The 20,734-nt window shown below is 31.5% G+C and overlaps 1 protein-coding gene across 1 annotated transcript; it reads left to right on the top strand.

The window, feature by feature from the left end:
* Positions 1-960: 960 nt before the first annotated feature.
* LOC145334001 (uncharacterized) lies at positions 961-17,632 on the top strand. The gene is made up of 12 exons (XM_080179276.1): positions 961-1,030; positions 6,483-6,609; positions 7,889-7,944; positions 9,140-9,196; positions 9,519-9,595; positions 10,703-10,769; positions 11,286-11,333; positions 12,121-12,170; positions 13,862-13,912; positions 14,782-14,859; positions 15,630-15,720; positions 16,512-17,632. The coding sequence occupies exons 1-12, from the start codon at positions 984-986 to the stop codon at positions 16,597-16,599; spliced, it is 837 nt and encodes a 278-aa protein (XP_080035402.1). The 5' UTR covers positions 961-983; the 3' UTR covers positions 16,600-17,632.
* Positions 17,633-20,734: the final 3,102 nt, after the last annotated feature.

Below are 20,734 nucleotides of genomic sequence, written 5' to 3'. Positions count from 1 at the left end.
ACATGAGTAGTTTAGTTTTAGTCGGATCAGATTTAGATTTTCAGTGGTTCAGTTTAATTCTGTGTCTGTCCGTAGACAGATATTTGTAGGAAGTTGAGGGAGGGGACAATGGATTGTAAATGGCACTGTTTAATACCCCCACCCCCATTCTTTTAATCGTTAGCTTAAAACTTTTTGGGACAAAGAGATCTTTATTTGGTGGTACAACGTAACATATATAAATATTTCTTCTTACAAATCTACAGGATAATTCTTAATCAAATTTGTATTAACAAAGCTACTCTTTAATTCAAGAGTAGCGATGCTACTCTATATTTAACTTTGTCTGTCAATCCGTCCGCAACTCATTTTAGACATACGGCTGATATTGAATAATTCATTTGTGAAGTTTTATTAAAACTATGACATGCAGTATGTAATTTACTTGGTCAGTTGGTCTGCTACAAAAACATATAAAACCCCATTTAAAATCCGTGACTTTTTAAAATAAATTTATTTTTGATTTATGACCACTTAACATTTGCTCTTTTTATTACTTCGTCTGTTTATTCATCCACAATTTTATGCTTTGCTACTTATGGATGTTGTCATCCTTTTTTTTTTTAGTTGTATGAAAATGGGTGTTGTAGAAGGATTAACCTTTTTCACAACATTTCTAGATATTCCTGGAGTGATTCTTAATACTTATATTGTAAGTATTTATCTATAATACAAAGTAGAACTAAATATGTCTGTTCGTCTGAAGATTAAGACTTTACTTTTTGTCACTTCAGGAAAGTTTAGTAATTAATTAGTAATCTGATAAAAATTTATGTATTTTTAAAAACAAAATAATATGTAATGATATAAAACGGGTAGTTTATGTCTGGAGCTATATGGTCTACCAACAATAAAAAAAAAACGTAGAAATAAATCAAATCTTCCTTGTTTATTGTCGAGTTTTTAAAATTTAGCTGAGTGTAATACTGTTATCCAAGCACGGGATGAATACAACGATAAACTGGCTCATTGGCATTGAGACATTTCATAGGTGAGTTACATTTTTCCCTGGGGATCAATAAATGTATTTCCCAATGATGATAAACAAAATTACCACCTCCGTAAAGAAGCTTACTGTCAATAAAATAGTTATTACACTGCTAAGTATTGAAATTAGGATTTAATGAAAGTATCCAGTTTGAAACCAACGTTCACACTTTGGGACCAGTATAATTTGCATTTTAATTTTCTCTCCCTACCTGGTTCTACACTTGCAGTTAGAAGTCTCAGCCGTCAATCAAGTTTAAGACATCATGAAGCTGGTATATAACCCCCTTGATAAAGGTCGATGCAGTAAGGGCCAATTTTGTCATGCCTTACTCTTTTTCAAAGCAGCCATTTCGTTACATAAAAAAGGCTTCACTGTAATTGTCCTATTTTTAAATTTCTGTTAATCCAAGATCATTATACACGCGACAATTTTTTGTTTTTCCATTTTAATGATAAAACTTTTAAAAATAACTTATTCACGGGTGGACCCTCAGATGTAAAAACTTTATTTTAGTGTTTGGCCAAAATGACTTAGCAATTGTATCTGTAAGTACGTCTAATAACACCCTTTGCTATTTTTAAAATCCTAGAAAATTTTTTTTGCAAGAAAATTGCATAAATTCGCAACCTTTTTTAGCACAACTACTTAACTTGAGTTTTAAAACTTTTTATATAAAATCCTTTTTACAAAAAATATCAATAATTACTTAAAATTAAACCTGAAAGAAAAAAAATCTCATTACACATGTCAATTTTCATGTTTTAGGTCTTTTTTGAGGAAAGTATAACTTCCACATTTTTGACAATAATATATTTTTTTTAACATTTCAAAGTAAAATATAATAAAACTTAAACGATTTTTCTTGAATTATCAGTTGAAAATTTCATCAAACATGCAATTTAAGTGATGAAAATTTAATAAAATCATTTTTTGAATGTTTAGAATTAACAATTTTCTACATTTAAAACAAAATGTTAATAAAATTTAAAAACATTCTAGTATATAACTTTAAAAATCAATAACATTTTATAAAATAATGTTTTAAAAAATAAATCATTGAAAGGTATTAAAATGCATTTTAAGTTGCTTAAAATTAAAACGAGAATATCTTTTTACACTTGATTCTTTGTAATAGAGATTAATCGTCATTTGCTGAAAATGATACATTTAATAAACTAATTGAATCTTTTTGTGACCATATTTAAAATTCTTAATTTTTACACTAAGGTGTTTTTTAATAAAAATCTTTGTTAATTTCTGTTTTACGACAAAAAAAGAAAGGGACTTTTTTACTATTTCTAGGTTATCTTATGCAATTTAAACTATATAATATGAAATAAATTTTAATTGTCTTTCTTTTGAGCCACAAAACACTGTAAAATGTAACATATATGCAAAAATAACAATTTTTTTAATGAATATTATAATATCCTTATATGACAATGCATCAGAGCTTATTCTTTAGATCATATGTTCATGAAAAGTAGTTATAACTTGGAGGGTTGCGCTATTTATTAGAATATAAAATAAACTTGAATAGTAAAAATATTAGCATAACCTTTGTCAGTTCAAATGCTTTAGGTATATGATTCGGAAAGTTAGTTAAAAAATAGAGAATTTGCTGTGTATACTGTAGACTTTCAAAAATGTGAATTACAAAGCAATCCTAAAAGATCGGGTCGTAGGCGAGTCTTAGTCGGGGGTTTTCTGATAGCAAATATTGCATTATTGGTATACAATGTAAAAAAAAAACATTTTAAAGAAATTCTTTAAATAAAACCCAACGTGTATTGACAGTACAAACATCTTAATGCTAGCAGACATATGTTTATCAACATTTGCCGAAAACTATTTCCACAAGAAAAATTATTCAGGTTTCTACTTTATAATTTTAAATATTTTTTTCTGATAAAATGTTTGACATATATCGTATAATCATTTACCAAAAGAAATATTTTGTTTTTAGAAAAAAATATAAAAAACAAAATTTAGTATGAAAACTATTTTTATTGATTTTTCTGAAGGTATTATTGTATTCTGTTGGTTTGTTATTACCATTTTCGAAAGTGCCAAACATTGTACCCTAACTTATTCATTTAATAAAAAACTAACCGTGTATTGTTTGCCGAGGCTACTATGACAATCAATATTATTACTTGGATGTTACACCAGATTTTCCTGTCCTCTCATATAGTGAAACTCGCAGCGGGATAAAATAACGATACCACCACCACACCCCTTTAACCCTATCACCTCTTAAATGACATTCATTATTTCTACAATTGTTTTACTAACAAAATTTCATTATAACTACAATAATAACTACATATATAACTACAAGGTAACTACATTTATAACTACATTTCTATATATACAAACAAATTCCAATAGAAACACATAATAAACACTAGTTAAGTCACATTTAATTTAATGCAGTGTAAATAACTGCAATCATATCTCAAAGGGTTTTTTTTTTACTCCCTTATCAGATAACACAAACAGCGGCTTGGGTAAATCCTCTAACTTGACTAATGGTCATAAATGAGGTGTCAAGTCGCAATTATTTACTTATGACTGACTTTATGTTCTATCTTGCATTATGATTAATTGTAATTGTTTTTTCTTCTATAAACTTACATAAACGTTGTCATATGTATAATAATTGAATTTGAAATATACATACATACATACCTCCCCTCCTGCCGGATAAAGGAACTGACCAATATTTGAGGTCAATATTAACAAACCAAATTGACAACAAATTTCCCCTGTCATATATCAACGAGATTTCTTTCGACATTTTGACTAGGTAATATCAGCTTTATGTCAATTACCCCGTCCCGTTTTAGAAAAATAGAAAAATTTTGTTAAAATTTTGGCCCCCAGCCATAATATGGTGAATTTATGTAAAATAATGACCCATGCAAAATATTTTTTCTGTAATGCAAAAAATTGCGATGGTACAAGCACCACAAAGTTTTTAAAATTTGCATAAAGACCTATTTTCAAAGCTCTTGTACCATCTCAATTTTAAAGATTTTTACAAAATTTTAATTCTAGTATGTTGATATAAACCTGAAATTTACCAAAAAAATGGGGGTCATTCCAATTCTAACATATAAAGGACAAAGGTATAGCAAATAATTTTACAAAGTAAAAATTGCCAAATTTCATACATAAATAATAGGTTTGGGCCGGATTGGACAGATACGGATATCCGGCTGATTTATAATGCTGGAAATCAAGTATTTAGGTTTATATTGACATACTAGAATTGAAATTTTCTAAAAATTGTTAAAATTGAGATGGAACAAAAGCTTTAAAAATGTTTTTTTTTTGCAAAGAAGCTGTCTTAACTTTATTGCTTTTTATATCTGGCATCATAAATCAGCCGGATATTTTTTTTTGGTAAATTTCAGGTTTATATTGACACACTAGAATTGAAATTTTGTAAAAATCTTTAAAATCGAGACGGTGCAAGAGCTTTAAAACAGGTCTTTTTTGCAAAGAAGCTGTCTTAACTTTATTGCTTTTTTATTTAGAATAGCTAGCCGGTTCTTTTAGTAAGTAGTAGATATACAATGGTCCATAGAATTTAAATATGCAGTTTTCTTCTTTTATTTTGTTGCGTTTTAGTACCTTAAAACCGACTTAGTTATTTTTTTAAAAACTTAAATTACTTCAAAAATAAGAGGTCTACAAAAAAACCAATTGTATAATTCTATGGACCATTTTACATCTACTACTTACTAAAAGAACCGGCTAGCTATTCTAAATAAAAAGCAATAAAGTTAAGACACCTTCTTTTAAAAACTTTGCAGTGCTTGTACCATCGCAATTTTTGCATTACAGAAAAAAATATTTTGCATGGATCAACCCTATTATGACAAGGGGCCAAAATTTTAACAATTTTTTTCTAAAACTGGATGGAGTAATTTTAATATATAAATAAAGCTATGAAATAAGAGTAAATGTGGGAGGGTATGATTTAATTGTTGGTAAAAACTAGCAGTGTCCAAATTTAGCCAGCCGTAAGTTTAATCTACGGAAGGAATAATTTAGTTTTTCATGTAAATGAAATTGGGTATGTAAATTGTTTCATCCAATTTCATATCCATTAAGAGCCCTAACAGATATTCAATATATTTAGTACATAACAGATGTAGGTGTTAGACTTTTTCAAAAATTAAATCTAGATTAAATAGATTTAAAACACTTTTCAGGGAGGGAAAGGGATATGGAACAGTAAATTTACTGGTATATAGACTTCTACAACCGCGTATTAGTATTCGATAGAAGGAGTAATGTTATTTATCATCATTGCAGATGTATATCAATTTATTATCCGTTGTCGTATCCCTTAAGATTACACTGATTATTAAAAGATTAGATAGATCTGTTGTTAAAAGTAAAACACTAAGTACGTATTTATCCTCTAAACAAAAAATATAGCAAGTGTTTGTTTGTACCACAAAGATCTCGTCAACTGCTTGACTGATATGGTTTTTAGGTCCTTGGTATCGAAGGTTTTGAACTATTTTTGGAGATCGAAATCCTTCGGTACAGACAGATAGACACACACAGGTCCTGTTACTTCTGCACTATTATTTTGTGGTACCTCTTCCAATATATCTTATCCCTCTCTTAAAATATATAATCTTTTATTTCTACACAAATTATGGTTTCAATTATCCTTGTTCAGTAAAAGAATATCTTTAACCACAGGGTGAAGACCCTGTTCCCACTTTCAATTGGTTTTTGAATATTAGCCAATAGAGTCGGAAATATAAACAAACCAAGTCGCTGCAAAAGAGCAGAAAACGATTTGCTAGCAGACGAAAAAGGTTCCTAACACATGGACCAGGTAGTTGTGTAATATATACATCTATACTTAAACATTTATTCTTGTTAAAAGCGAAGCTTTTCTATAATTAGGGTCGGTCCGTCCGTTCGTCCGTATGTCCGTCCGTAACGGATATCTTTTTTTTGTTAATTTAGGCATGTTAGAATTGTCCTATCGATTTCAAATTTTGCATGGTGATTCCTTTAATAGTTAGGTACGATTTAGAAAGCGTAGCAACTCTATAATCATCACCAAAATGTCCGTACGTCCATTTTAAACATGTTGATTTTTTTACTTTTTTAACAACAAATTTGTATGTGATCTAATCATCCGATTGATCTGATTTTTGGTATATTGATTCCTGGGACAACAAAGTATACTGTAATAAGCGAAGCAACACTATAATCAAGTCCTAAAAATGTAAGTATGTCCATAAATATTATCCTGAATCAAGCAGTTTTTCAACAAATTTACTACCAATTTTGCTTTGACTCTTATACATTTATATTATGATTATTCAGTTCTGACACTATACAAGTGTTAATGTCCGTTTGTCCTACCGTTTCAGTGCTTTGCTTTTATGGATGTTGTCATCCTTGATATATTTAGAATTGTGTACTGCTATTTTGTGGTACCCATGCGGAACTACAGCCTCACCTGGGGCCCCCCGCTCTCAAAGTACATGGAAAATTCATCATTTTGTAAAATTCTAACCAATCTGACTTTTACAATAACAGTAAGTAATTATTTTTTGCAGCTATGTTTGTCGGTTGTGTAATTGCCGTATGAATTTGAAACTATATTAATATCCGTCGGATTAGAACCGGTTCTCATCAATGCTGAAAAATTATGCATAGCATTGTATTACATAGAATTTTCCTTCATTTGGGGGGGGGGGGTAATCACCCCTTTACCCCCCCCCTCTCTTGGACGTCTATGCGATACATATTTTGTCTGTATGGCTGAGAACTGGTTCTAATCCTGTAGATATAAGTTGCTTTGAAAGCCATACTGGAAAAATGCATTCTATTTTAATATATTAAAATTACAATTATAACTAAAATCTAGCATAACTTCTAAAAGAATTAATCAGGGTAATGGATATCATATTTAAAAAAATATTGACGTTCAAAACAAAAAAGATGACATCAGTTATATAAATAGAAAATTTTCTTTAAACGCTATACACTCGTAATTTATTCATGTCAGCTTTATTTTGCATATTCATGAAAATACTAGACCCATAAAAGCAGTAAAAATTTGAGGGTTTTTTGTGATTAAAACATGTATACAATATACATTGTAGTTAAAAGGGCCAATTCATTTTTCATTACGTTAGTCAGCTAAGAATTCATTGAGATAAAGATAGCTTTCGGGAAATTATTATTGACTATAAGCCTTTGCCTGCTAGAAATTTCTTTTTTAGTTGGACGAATTATTGTGTCTAAGAACATATCTAGGGTAATTCGTCTATTATTACTATAACTCTACTTACAAATTAACACTTTTGTGCAGGTTTAACTTTATTAGACCATTTGATGTAAAGGTTTCGTGACTTTTTCCATTATGGTTACAAAGCTGAAAAAATCATGTATCGTATTGTATTGTAGACAATTTTCTACAAATAATAATTATAATTCAAATACCAGTTTTGTTAGCCCAGGCCTTCCTCCTCTCGGGCTAACAAATCTGGAATTGATCATATAATTTTTAGTTTTAACATCAGGGGAAAGCTGTCTATAATTCGGTAAATATCTATTCTCGTATTTATTCGAATCCGGTGGATAGAAACCGGTTCTCATCCATACGAAAAAACTATGTCTAGCATCGTATTATATCCAGCTTTCTACGAATATAGAAATGTACATTCATAAGATTAAAACCAGTTTTTTTAGCCGGTGCCTTCGGCACCTCGGGGCTAAAAAACTAGTTTTAATCTCATAATTGTACTTTTGTATATCCGCGGAAAGCCGTTTATAATATGATGTGAGAAATAACTATTATTGTATTTCTAGGGAGGGGTTTCTACTTATGTGTGTCTAGTCTCTGTTTTAAGATATTTGCTAATAAGGTAAGAATATTTAATTACAAAATATTTTAATCTTATATGACACGATTACAGTAAAACACTAGAGGGGGAAGGGGTTAAATTACTGTATTTCCCCATCGAAGTGTCCTTGTGCCGTCTCTCAATTGGGTCATTGAATATCAAACAATGGTGTCGGTTATATTAAAACAGCTAAGTAGCAGAAAATAATTTGGTAGCAGACGAAAAAGATCATTGAAAAGGGAGAATGGTAATTATCTATATATACATCTATACTATAGATCTGTTATGACACATACCAAAAGCAAGATACTTATCAGGAATGAGGCATAGCAAACAAGCGAATTAAATCTAAAATAATATTTGGGTGGGGAAGGGAAGATTTAAAGGTCGTCTTTACTAAGAAGCTATGCCACACAAAATCACGAAAAATATAAAATTACAAAATATTTTTTTTCGAATTTAGCTAAAAAGATAGTTTTTGGATAAACGATGCTTATTTAGATATGTTATGTTATAAAACACGGACAAAATTAAGTTTTTGTTTAATAAAAACAATATATGGGGGGGGGGGTGGTTATTGAGGTGTTCAAGAAATACATAGGTTTGAATAAAAGCGCTTAACATATATTTTGAAATATGAAAAAGAGACAAAAAATTACTTGCTAATGACATTGTTAAATACTTTAAAAAGACAATTAGATAATGTTTAATATTAACTTCTTAGTATCAAGGTATAAGGATTTAATTTTAATAAAATACTATTCTTTTCATTTTCTTTTTTGCATTAATTATTCTAAGATTTTTAGTTAAAGTAAATTTTAACTTTTTATGAAGAAATGACTTTTTAAAAAGCCAAAAATAAAAAAAAATAATCAAAAATACGTCAATGACCAATGCTGCTGTATCTGGACGCACGGACGGACAGATAGACATACATCAAGTTACTTTGTATTATAGATTATGTAATCTTATTTTGTAAAAGGATATATAACTACTTGGATCTTACACCAGATTATCATGTACTCCAATAAAGTGAAACTTGTAGATGAAAAAAATAACGATCCACCTACTTAACCCTATCCCCTCCCCCTTCTACTGAATGAACAAACTGACCAATAAGTAACGTTCATGTTAGCAAGTTATTGTTCGTCTATCCTTCCTCCATATCCATATTATAGATGTTAGCTTTTATGAATGTTGTCATCCTTGTTTTTAGCATGTCTTTAGACAGAAGTATACAGAACTATTTAAGACAAAGGGAGTTTCTACTTAGGTAAACCTTTATAAGAAGCGAAGCTACTCTATAATCTACTTTGTATGTCCGTCTATCCATAATGTTTAGGGGAAATATAGCTGAAATTTAAGATAGACAGCTAACTTTTTTGCTATAATATCAATATTTTTAGATGATATTTTGATATTTAGAGCTTTATCAGCCACGTCCCCCCCTCCCGATCAAATTTGGATTTTCAACCTCCCCCCCCCCCCCGCACTCCTTTCCCTATAACTGATTATCTGTAGGTTCATCTAAGCTTCCATTTGGTTGTAAATGAAATATAAATTGAATTGTAATTACTTGTATAAAATATTTTTAGAATATTAGTAATTTCTGAGGTGATTCTGATCAATATTTTTATCTTTAATTCACCACAAGATTCGTTCATGTATCCAGGTAGGATTGGTAGAAGACAGACAAACATACATAACTAAATTATTGAGGGCCTGTTGAACAATGTCTCACCCCCCCCCCCCACACCCCTGACCTCCTTCTTTTTAAAATAAAGTACGCAACCCAATCTTTCCCAGTTTTGTATTACTATTGTAGGAACAAGATTCCAGTGACGTCATATTTTTCTTTCCCGTAAAAGGGAAGGGGGGAAGAAAAAAAGAGATGGAAAAAAAGGGGGTTTTTCCCCATCTCTTTTGAAGAGATTTTCTTCCCCCCTTCCCTTTTTCGGGAAAGAAAAAAATGACGTCACTGGAATCTTGTTCCTACAAAAGTAATACAAAACTGGGAAAGATTGGGTTGCGTCAAGTAAAGTAAGTAAGGTATGGGGTTTATTACTTATTGGGTAATGGGTATCCCCGCAGCTAAAGACCTTGGATGGTAAATAAACAACCCCAATTATCTTTTATTTATCATAAAAATAACTTCAAGTGTTCAACAGGAACTTTGTGGGAAAGTACCAAAGTTCTCATTCCCAAAATAATAAGTAGACCAAAGTGGACAAATATATTGAAACTTTTTATATAGTAAATCAACAAACACCTTCTATGATCCTATTTGGACATCTTGGAGTTATCCTACCATAAACCTTATGGCCTTAGCATTCATAACACTGTCCTAAAACACACTAGGGGACAAGTAGTTTTGAAGATCTATAGATTCAGACAATAAATCTAACTATTATATAATTAGAAAAAAGGACAAAAGCCTAAAGGGAAGCTATAAAGAGCTGCTATGTGCAAAAGTGTAGCAGTTGCACTTAGCTGGATCTTTCAATCATTTTCGTGGTGAGCCAGATCGGGGTAAGCCAACTTTCCACCAATGAGAGCACAGCATTTTATGAAATGCCGCGCTGTGATTGGCTGAAATTCGGCGCACCCCGATCTGGCACACCACTAAAATATATAACAAAACGTAACACATAAAGGAAGAGGGAGGGAGGTGAAAGTATTTTTCGGGCAATTTCTTTTGAGATGGAGAAGGTTTCTTTAGGTAAAAACCCACAGACACACAATATGTTATTTTATTTATAAAAAAATTAAATCTATTTAGCCTGTATGAGTGATTCAGTGAAAGGAGGAAATGAACTTATAGACAAACCTTTTAATTTATGGATAACGTAAGTCTCTAGGAGCTTAGCTACTCTAAAGCTTGCAATGATTATTGATTAGACAAATCTTCTGCGGTATAAACGGCTTCTGACGCTAGCCGTTTACCAACAGTCTAACACAACAGAAATTTTTTTTATGAAAAGAAACACAAATAAACAAGGATGACAACATCCATTAGTAGCAAAGCATTAAAAATATTATTGACAAAGTGAATGAAGCAAATATTGATAGGCAACGACGGGAAATTTAATTTATCTTCAAAACATTTGAAAATCGAACCTAACAATATATAGAGATTAATGTGAAAATATTAAAATAGCCAAAAACCTGCTAAAAAGCAGTCCGACCGATATGAATGTTTTAGGGTTAATTATGCTCCATAATAATGGGAATATTGACAAGAAGTTTCAGCCTTCTATCTTAAATAAAAGCCGAGAAAATCAGATAAAATATGTAAAACTTGACACTTTCCAAGTGAAATGAATTACTATTTAACAAATAACTTAAAATATTAAAATGTTCAGGGCCTACTTTGGTTTATGTAACGTTACAAGTGTTCTCTGTAATATAAGGTATATTTCTAGCAGGACATGGCAGTTGCGCTTCAAATTAAGCCCGTTTGAAAATAGTGATTGGCATATTTGGGTCAGGTTCAGTCTTCCAGCTGTTTTTTTTTAAATTGTAAAATGTTGATTTCTCTGGGGCATACAGGCATCTAACGCGCGGTTGCCGAGCTCTGGTATTTAGTAGTGTTGTTACTCTATAACAAAGTTATATCGGAATTTTAAAATTAATGGTTTGTCCCCGTTAATAAACCTCTATCCCTATGATATGTGTTATAATATCATATTGTCTATCTCTATCCATGTATCCCCGTATGTAAGGGATGGATCTTTTTCATTGAGACATGTTAAAATTGACCAATTGAATTCAAACTTTGCATGATGATTCCTATAATTATTATAGCAACTCTATAATCATTATAAAAACGTCCGTTCTATCTTTATCTTAGCGAGATGTGAGTATCGCTTTATTCGATTACTAGCAGCTACGTCCTAGAAGTCCTAAGGTGGGAGAATAAGAATTCGACTCCCTCACATTTAAAATTTGAGTTTTGAAAAGAAAAAGTTTTTAAAAATTTTTTTTGGGATGGGGGGCATTTTTTAAAGTGAGTGTTAAGATACCCTCCCCCAAAAATAAAAACCTTCCCTGGACCTATAAGAAGCTTCACTGTAAAGGAGAACCATATCGGTTCAGTGGTTAGCAAGATTCTCCCCTACAGACAAATAAATATTAAACTACATGAAAATCTGGTGCAACATCCAAGTAATAATAATCCATTAATTTAACTTATTTTAGTTTGTTTATGTTTCTAAAACGGCAGACTGACCAAAGTGTAGCTATTAGAGGTAAAAGTTGTTTTTTAGTTGATGTATTTCTACCTACTACATACAGCGATTAAAGGTGCTTAATACCCCTTTACCATCAATCCTAATTTGACATTGAGAAAATCACATTTCACTCAAAAAATGTTTCAGACAGGCGGACAGATCTTTATTCTAATTAATGCTAATAATAAAGTAACAGGATGTTTGTTTGTTTGTCTGTTTGTACTAAGGGATCTTGCTAACCTCTGATCCGATCAGGTTCCCTTTAACAGGGTAACTTCTCATAGGTCCCGGGAAGATTTATAACTTTTTATTGGGGAGGGTAACTCCACCCTCTAAAGAGAAATGGGGGGGTAATGGGGCGATTACCCCTCCCCCCCATTTAAAATTTACCCCTACCCTGGGGGTGCCGTAGGCACCCCCAACCATTTAAGAGGGGGTATTTACCCCCCCTAAACAATTTTGGGGGAGGGTAAACACCCCTCCCCCAAAAGAAAAAATCTGATAAAAAAAAATTTTGCGCGCTTCGCAGGCATTTTTATTACTAAATATTTAATTAAATTTAAATTACCCCCCCCAAAAAAATTTACCCCGGGGGTAAATTTTAGGGGGGGGGGTAAACTAAATTTACCCCAGCCAACAGATTTTAGTTGGGGTAATTACCCCCGCAAGCAAATTTTACCCCCGGGGTAAAAATTTTGGAGGGGGTAGAACAAATTTGCGGCGCCATTTTACCCCCCAAAAAACGAATTACCCCCCCAAAAAAAAGCTTGGACGTCTATGGAAATCGCCCCTATAAAAAATTACCCCTCCCCCTACAAAACAAAACAAAATTATTTTTAAACTAAAATAAAAAATGGGGTTACTTTTTACTATTTTAAAAATATAAAAATCTAGAGTTACAAATTTGGATTAAAGTTTAAAAGGGATAAGATACCAGATATGAAAATTTTAGAAATTCAAATGTTGCACTTTCATTTTACTAATTTTGTATTAAATTGGCAGAGGAAAGGTTAATTTTTCGTCCATTGTCCAATCCCTGTATATAAGTACTGTTTCTTTTTAAAAATCTTAAACTTTTAAATATTTTATTTTATAAGAAATTGTTTTCATAATAACTAAATATTTTGAGTACCTGGCTGTATATTTTAATGTTATTTTGATTTTTCAAGTATTTTTTTCAAATAAAAAGATTTAAACAATTATGGTATTTAAACTGAATTTAAAAAATACAATACAATTATGTATAAAATTTGCACTCAGATAAAAAGAAATAAGCTTTTATGTTTTTTACACGAGCTGCTGCTCCTCTAGATGACTCTATTTTTTGAACACAGATAATTAGAAATAAGCTTTTATGTTTTTTATACTAGCTGTTATGCCCCAAAAGGTCTCTATTTTTCTAGAGTCGATTTAAATTCTGAGGGGTTGTGATACCCTCCCCCAAAATAGGTATAAACCTTCCCAAGACCCATTATAGGGTATCCTGTAAAGGTGAACCATAGAGAGATCCTTCGGTACAGACAAAAAGACAAAGATCATATTACTTTATTAAAAGGTTTGTATAAAACAATGAAAAGTAAAATATTATACAGTATTAATAGAGGAAAGTTTCCCTTTTTAAAGATTGACAATAAAAACAAAAACACCCAACAGACGTACTGACATACTTGATTTTATTGTAGCTTCGCTACTAAATATATTGTTTTTAGAACACGAAAAATATTATCAACGCAAAAGAAATTTGGTTCCTGCTAAAATAGGTAAATTTTCTATATTTTTTAGCCGCATATTATACTTTTAATAGGTTTCAAGGTTTCGAATTTGTCATAATAAACTAATACTCTATAGTTTAGATATGTCCGAAATTCGCAACATTATAGAACTACGTATAGCTTAAAAAAAACTATTTTATTTATTTCAAAATAATGGGAGGGGTGTTATTGGTTCTTAACAGGCATTTTGCGTGAAAGCACCAAAAAAGTAATACATAGATTACTGTTCTTTTTTTTCAAGTTTAAATACTGCCAGGAATAAGGTATAACCAACAAGAGAATTAAATCTAAAATAATATTTGGGGGACAAATGGAGAGGTCGTCAATTTTACGATGTGTTGCCCCCCAACGACAGCTGAAAAACACTTATAGGTTTCGTGATTTTTTTCCGAATTAATTTCGTTATTGGTATGAGCTGAAATACTGCGCTTGTTGCTTCTAAACCGATGAATATCATCTGGATTAGGACCGGTTCTGAGCCATACTGAAAAACAATGAATCCTATCGTATCTTAGACAATTTTCTACAAATAAGAAAATAAAAACCAAGATATTAATATTAGTTATGTAAGCAGTAAGCACTGCCCTTTGGCCCCTTTGGGACTATCAAAACGGAAACTAATCTTATAATTATTAAATTTTCTATCCGCTGAAAGCTGTCTATAATACGATGCGTTAAATAACTGAGGTGAATTCTTAAAAAAAACTTTTGCCTCAATAATATAAGTTTGCCTCACTATAATCAGAGAGACTCGCTGAAAAAGTATAGGGGATATTTTTGCCTCACTAAAATTTTTGTGGGCCAAACTGATTTTAGTGAGACAAAAGTTTTTTTTAAAGAATTTACCTCTGGTTTAGGTATATTACAGCTGTACATAGATCTATTGGTGACTATTGTTTATGTTTTCCTCATTGCTAGTTTTGATCTGGAGACAGGTTCATTCAGTTTAAAAACAAGGATGACAACATCTATAAAAACGAAGCACTGAAATGGCAGGACAAACGAACCGAATAATCACAATATAAATGTATGAAAGTCAAAACAAAATTGTAAGGATAATGTTTAAGGACATGCCTACATTTTAAGGACTTGCTTATAGAGAAGCTTCTCTCATATATTATTGTCCTATAGCTTACTTTTACGGACGGACGTACGGACCATAACTATTGAACAGATTCGCTTTTAATAAGAGTATGACAACATCCATATAAAATAGCGAAGCTCTAAATTAAGAAGGTATGAAAATTTAATAAAAATACTTAATTTAAGCCAAACAATGATATTTGGTCTGGCAATGGATTCCATCCACTGTTTATTTTATCCATTAAATCTTATACAATTCAGCGTGTTGTAAATTATTGCAATTAACTATTTATTAAATCATTGTTTAATTAATGATATTACACATATAATTATTTTTGGTCTGGCAATGGATTTCATCCACTGTTTATTATATCCATTCAATCTTATAAAAAAAATTATTGGGAGAAATATGATTTTACAACGGGTAGTAGCCATAATTCATTTGATCCATTGTTTTAACATTAACATATTAGAACCAAGGAGAAAAAAGTTAATTATTATGCATCCATTGTTCATTATATCTATTACATTTTATCAAAATGTAAGGAAAATAATCGTTTTTTGCTAGGAATATTATCCATTTTTAAAATTTAACTAATGATATTACTTATTAAATACATAGGAGAAAAGACGATGATATTTGGTCTGGCAATGGATTTTGTCCATTGTTTATTAAGTCCGTTGGCTTTAATTTGGGGCTCTCAAGATATGAGGTAAGAAATGAATTTTGTTATCCCGGATGTTCGGCCCCTATATATTGCTTTTGATCTTTTGATCTTATGATTTTTAATTTCACAACCCGCGGAAAGCTGTCTTGAATACGATTCAACATTAGCGTCGGCATTTGAATGTGCCGTAGGAATTATAAGTCTATATAAAGTTTACAGTTTTTATTTTACGCAATATAGACAACATAAATAAAATGTATTTGTTACTGTCAATGAAATCCTTATAATAAAGTAACATGCTGTCTATCTGTTTGTCTATTTGTCACTTTGTACCGAAGGATCTCGTTAACCGCTGAACCGATATGGTTCTCCTTTACGGTGTAGCTTCTCATAGGTCCTTGGACGGTATTACCACAATAAAGTTATTTATAAATAGCTTTACACTAAAATCTTTTGATTTAATTGTTTTAACTCTTGTACAATTGGTCAGATGACTTTAATTAATAATAAAGGTCCCCCAAATCCTTATACCAACAAGTTAGTGATTTTGATTATTTCTTCAAACCTTTTTTTAAATGACAGCATATGAGCTTTCTAGCAGCTAAGTGAGAAAGCAAAATTTATATCGATAAACAACCTTATGCAATGTGTTAGGTCTTTGAAAAAAGAATGTTTATATCTATCTGTTTATACATCTATACTCTAAATTTATTATTATCACCTCTCCAAAATATATTGCTAAAAATGAAAAAAAAATAAATAAAAAAAGCCACCTAGCGGATATTTTTGGTAAACCTAAAAACATAACTAATATAACTAAACAACAATATGTTCAGGTCTCAGCTGAAGTTCCTAGGCAATATATTTGGAAGGTCGCGGGTTCGAGTAGCACCTGAAGTAGCAACCACAAACACGCTAGCCTAGCAAAGAGGACTGCTATGTCCAACAGTAGCGCAGACATAACAAGTTTATAGAACTATTAGGGGCTGAGCCCCTAGCATCTATGAGCTCTGTATTTGAAGTGAAAGGAAAAGTAGAAAAAAAACTAAAACCATCTCATGACTTATCTAAAAATAAATAGCCGAAAACTATTTTGAGACCTTTGTTAAGCTGTCATAAAATGGAGAACTCAATTGGTTTAGTTGTTATTGATATCATTGGCAAAATACTAATAAACCTTACTACTTTATAAATTAGAATAATCCAATGATGTAAAATGGTAAGGTTTTTTTGTCTGTAGCTTAAGATTTCGATAACTTTTGAACCGATTGAGTTCTCCATTCACAGATATCCAGGTTTTAGGCTATTCTATTTATAAATTTTAAGATGGGTTTAGGCTTTTTTTTTACTCTTCCCTACCTTTTAAATATTAAGCCCGTAGATACCAGGGGCGCAGCCGACAATTTAAATTTGCATTAAGGAAAGACAAAATGTAAGCCAATAAATAAACAATTCAGTATAAATTAAAGACGTCTTATCAATGTAAAATATTTAAAATCCCCTTGTAAACAAGGAGGAAAGAGTAATTTTGCTGAAAGTACTTTGAGAAAAAAATTATCAAACTAATAGACATGTCTTACGTATAGAGTAATTTGCTGCAAATATTGTGATGATGTTTTATTATATAAAAAAATGTTTAATAGTTATTCAACGGATCGTAATATAGATAGACAGCTTTCCACGGATATTAAAATGAAAAAAAAATATATTAGACTAAAGCCAGTTTTGTTAGACCCGAGGGGCAGAGACCCAAGCTAACAATAATGATATTAATTTTTAATTTCATTATTCGTGGAAAATTGTCTGACTCTGAAATATGATGCTATACATGATTTTCAGTATGTCTGAGAACCGGTTATTATCAAGCGGATATTCCTCGGTTTCGAAGACATACTGGAAAAGAATTTAGCTTTTTTATAAGTAATGTCAAAGAATAAATTTGTTATATTTTTCCCAAGATAGATTTTATTTAATTTTTTGTAATGAAGACGAAGAAAGTCCCTAAAAAAATCATCATGTTACGCCATAAAAATGAGGTATTATCCATCTCTTTTATAGGGGTTTTCTTTCCCACTCCTCCTCTCCTCATCCCTCATTTTATTGACGTGTAGAGGGACTTTCTTCGTAATTTATAAATTTTATATTAACAAGGATGACATCATCAATGAAAGCGAAGCTCTGAAATCAAACGGTAAAACAAACAAACAAGAACACATGTAGAAAATCCAAACTTGATAAGCAAAATATTGATTTTATAAAACAAAATTGTATGATAACTTGATGATAAAGATTAGGAAAGTACATAATTCTGCTCAATGACATTAAGTAACATCCATCAGACAGCCAACCCTTTGATTAAACGACCTTTGTCTGAGAAGTCCTAACTGTGCATGGTAGTGATATGTTTTATTTTTGGGTGGCCAAACGGACAAAATTAGTAAAAGTGTAGATATAAGTTTAAAGAAAAAGAGAGAACGTGTTATAAACAATAGAAAATCACGAAACCTTTATTAAAAACAAAATATATATGTCTTTTGTAGTATGACCGACGGGCCAAATAAACTTATTCATAGCTAAAAAGAATCTTCTATTTCAGCAGTCTATCTGAAACAGCTACCGAGAAAATTTTATTCTTACAAAGCAGGCGGACCGCGACAGATTGACGGACAGACAGACAATGTGAATTATAAAGTTTAAGAACAACTTGAATACAAGAAATGAAGACAAGTATTATGATTTCTTTTTTATATTTCAAGATGCCATAATAATTATTTATTGCTCTTATTATAAACAGCTTTCCGTGGATAGTAAAATGAAAAACCTAAAAATAATTTGAGTTTTGTTGGTTCCGAGGACCCAAAAGCCGCTATTAATTTTAATATTTTTAAAAGCTTTCTATAATTAGGGTTTGTCCGTCCGTCCGTACATTCATAACGGTTAGCTCTTTTCGTTAATTTTAACAGGTTAGGATTGTCCTATCGATTTCAAACTTTGCATGATGATTCCTATAACAGTTATTTACGACTTAGAAAGCGCATGTTCGAAGCCTATACTGGAAAAAATAGCATAACTTTCTTACGATTAAGATTTTTATTTCAAGCAAGGGTAGTTACATAAGTAGCGAAGTAATAAAAATTCACAATATTTAAGATGGAGGAAACGTAAAGAGAGAGAGAGATAAAGAGACAGAGAGAGAGAGAGATAAAGAGACAGAGAGAGAGAGAGAGAGAGAGAGAGAGAGAGAGAGAGAGAGAGAGAGAGAGAGAGAGAGAGAGAAGAACGCAAATTTAAGTGAGCAATTACCCGATAAAACTCTCTTCAAAGAACCAACCCTTTGATTGCACGAGCTTTATTAAGAAGTCTTTACTGTGCATGCTGATGAATTGTGCCTCTTTCAGGCCAAGACAAGCCCTGTACTGTAACTAATTATGCCGTACACCTTACATAGCAACAGTATGAAGAATTTTTAAATAGCCTAGTCAAAGTTAAGACAGGTTTCAATTTTAAGTCTGGTTAAATAATCACTAGCAATAGCAAGTACATACTTTATTGCCTATACAAAAATTTAGCCAAAATCCATCTAATCTACAAGTGAAATATATACCCCCTCCCCTCCTATCATGATCAAATTGTTTTCTACTCCTAGCAAGGAGCTAGTAGATAACTAGCAACCGTGGATTAACATTAGTTCAACCGCGACGTAAACGAATCTTTAAGACATTAAAAATTACTGCTAAGATGCCCGACTTTGATAGTTAAGTTGGGGGAATGTCTTGGCCCAAAACAGGAGCAACTCATTACATAGTTAAGGCCTTCCAGACAAAGGGCGTGCAATCAAAGAGTATTTTTTTTTGTCTGATGAGTGTTACTTAACCTGTTACACTGGTTGTTTGGACAGAAAATGAGAGATATGGTTACCCTTCGTTATCTCTGGACACAAACTTGCCCGTTTAAGGTAGGGAGCTAGTAGTCTTTCCAGGAATTAGTCCTCCGGGGCTTTTCTTTCAGGAAAAAGGTATAGCCAACGAGAGAAATAAATATAAAATAATATTTGGGGAACAGATGTAGAGGTCGTCAATTCTACTTGTATGTGTTGACCCCCAACGACAGCTGAAATTACGTATAGGTTTCGTGATTTTTTTCCGAATTAATTTCGTTGTTGGTATAAGCTGCTGTTCTTTCCCCCCACTTTTTTAAAACAAAAATGGTTGGTGAAAGATTGTTTCACTAGTAAGTGATTGCAGTACTAGTTTTATCTAGTTTTCAGGGAGGAAGGGAACATTGGACTGTAAATTATATTGGTAACCAAAGCTTTTATAAACGCGTTATCTTTTTCATTGACTCACAAACATTGGGTAATTTTATTAAATTTTATTATTTGGTTACGAATTAGTTGTGTCCAAATTCTTCAACATATAATCTTTATCTACAGAAGGGGTAATTTGTTTATAAGAATCGGGAACATTCGTAAATCCAGTGTTTAATTTCTTAAGATCCCAAAAAAATATTTTTCTCTCCTTCCTATATACTTATCTCTCTCTCTCACTCTCTCTCTCTCTCTCTCTCTTTCTCTCCCCCTTCCTCTCTCTTCCTTCTTTTCTTTCTCTCTCTCTCTCTCTCTCTCTCTCTCTCTCTCTCTCTCTCTCTCTCTCTCTCTCTCTCTCTCTCTCTCTCTCTCTCTCTCTCTCTCCCTCTCTGTCTTTCTTTCTCTTGTATTATTTTGTAACTATTTCTCGTCTATTTTTCCACTCGTTGTTGTTAAAGATAAAACCACTTTCTAGTCAACCTTCAAAAAACTATATATTTAACAAGGATGAAAACATCCATAAAAGCGAAGCTCTGAGATCAAACGGTAGAACAAATAAACATAAACACTTGTATAGTGTCAAAACTTAATGAACAGAATATTGATATTAAGGTTTATTCATTTTTGTGGCTTGATTATAGAGATTCTTCGCCTTGTTATCCTAGGTATTTGTGACAAAAATTAATAGGATAATCAAATCAAAATTGTTGCCAAAAAAGTTTTTAAATTATTTGTTAACGCTATCTATTACAG

This window comes from Acartia tonsa, chromosome 12 (assembly GCF_053477335.1).
Source record: "Acartia tonsa isolate MP-2025a chromosome 12, ASM5347733v1, whole genome shotgun sequence".
NCBI lineage: Eukaryota > Metazoa > Arthropoda > Copepoda > Calanoida > Acartiidae > Acartia > Acartia tonsa.
The sequence above is the reverse complement of the archived record's forward strand: the minus strand, read 5'-3'. Positions and strand labels throughout refer to the sequence as shown.

Coding starts and splice junctions, on each gene's coding strand:
- LOC145334001 (XM_080179276.1), top strand. CDS start 984: ATGAATACAACGATAAACTGGCTCATTGGCATTGAGACATTTCATAG. Junction 9,596..10,702: donor AGATTCGTTCATGTATCCAG/GTAGGATTGGTA, acceptor AAATCTATTTAG/CCTGTATGAGTGATTCAGTG. Junction 14,860..15,629: donor TAGTTTTGATCTGGAGACAG/GTTCATTCAGTT, acceptor TTAAATACATAG/GAGAAAAGACGATGATATTT.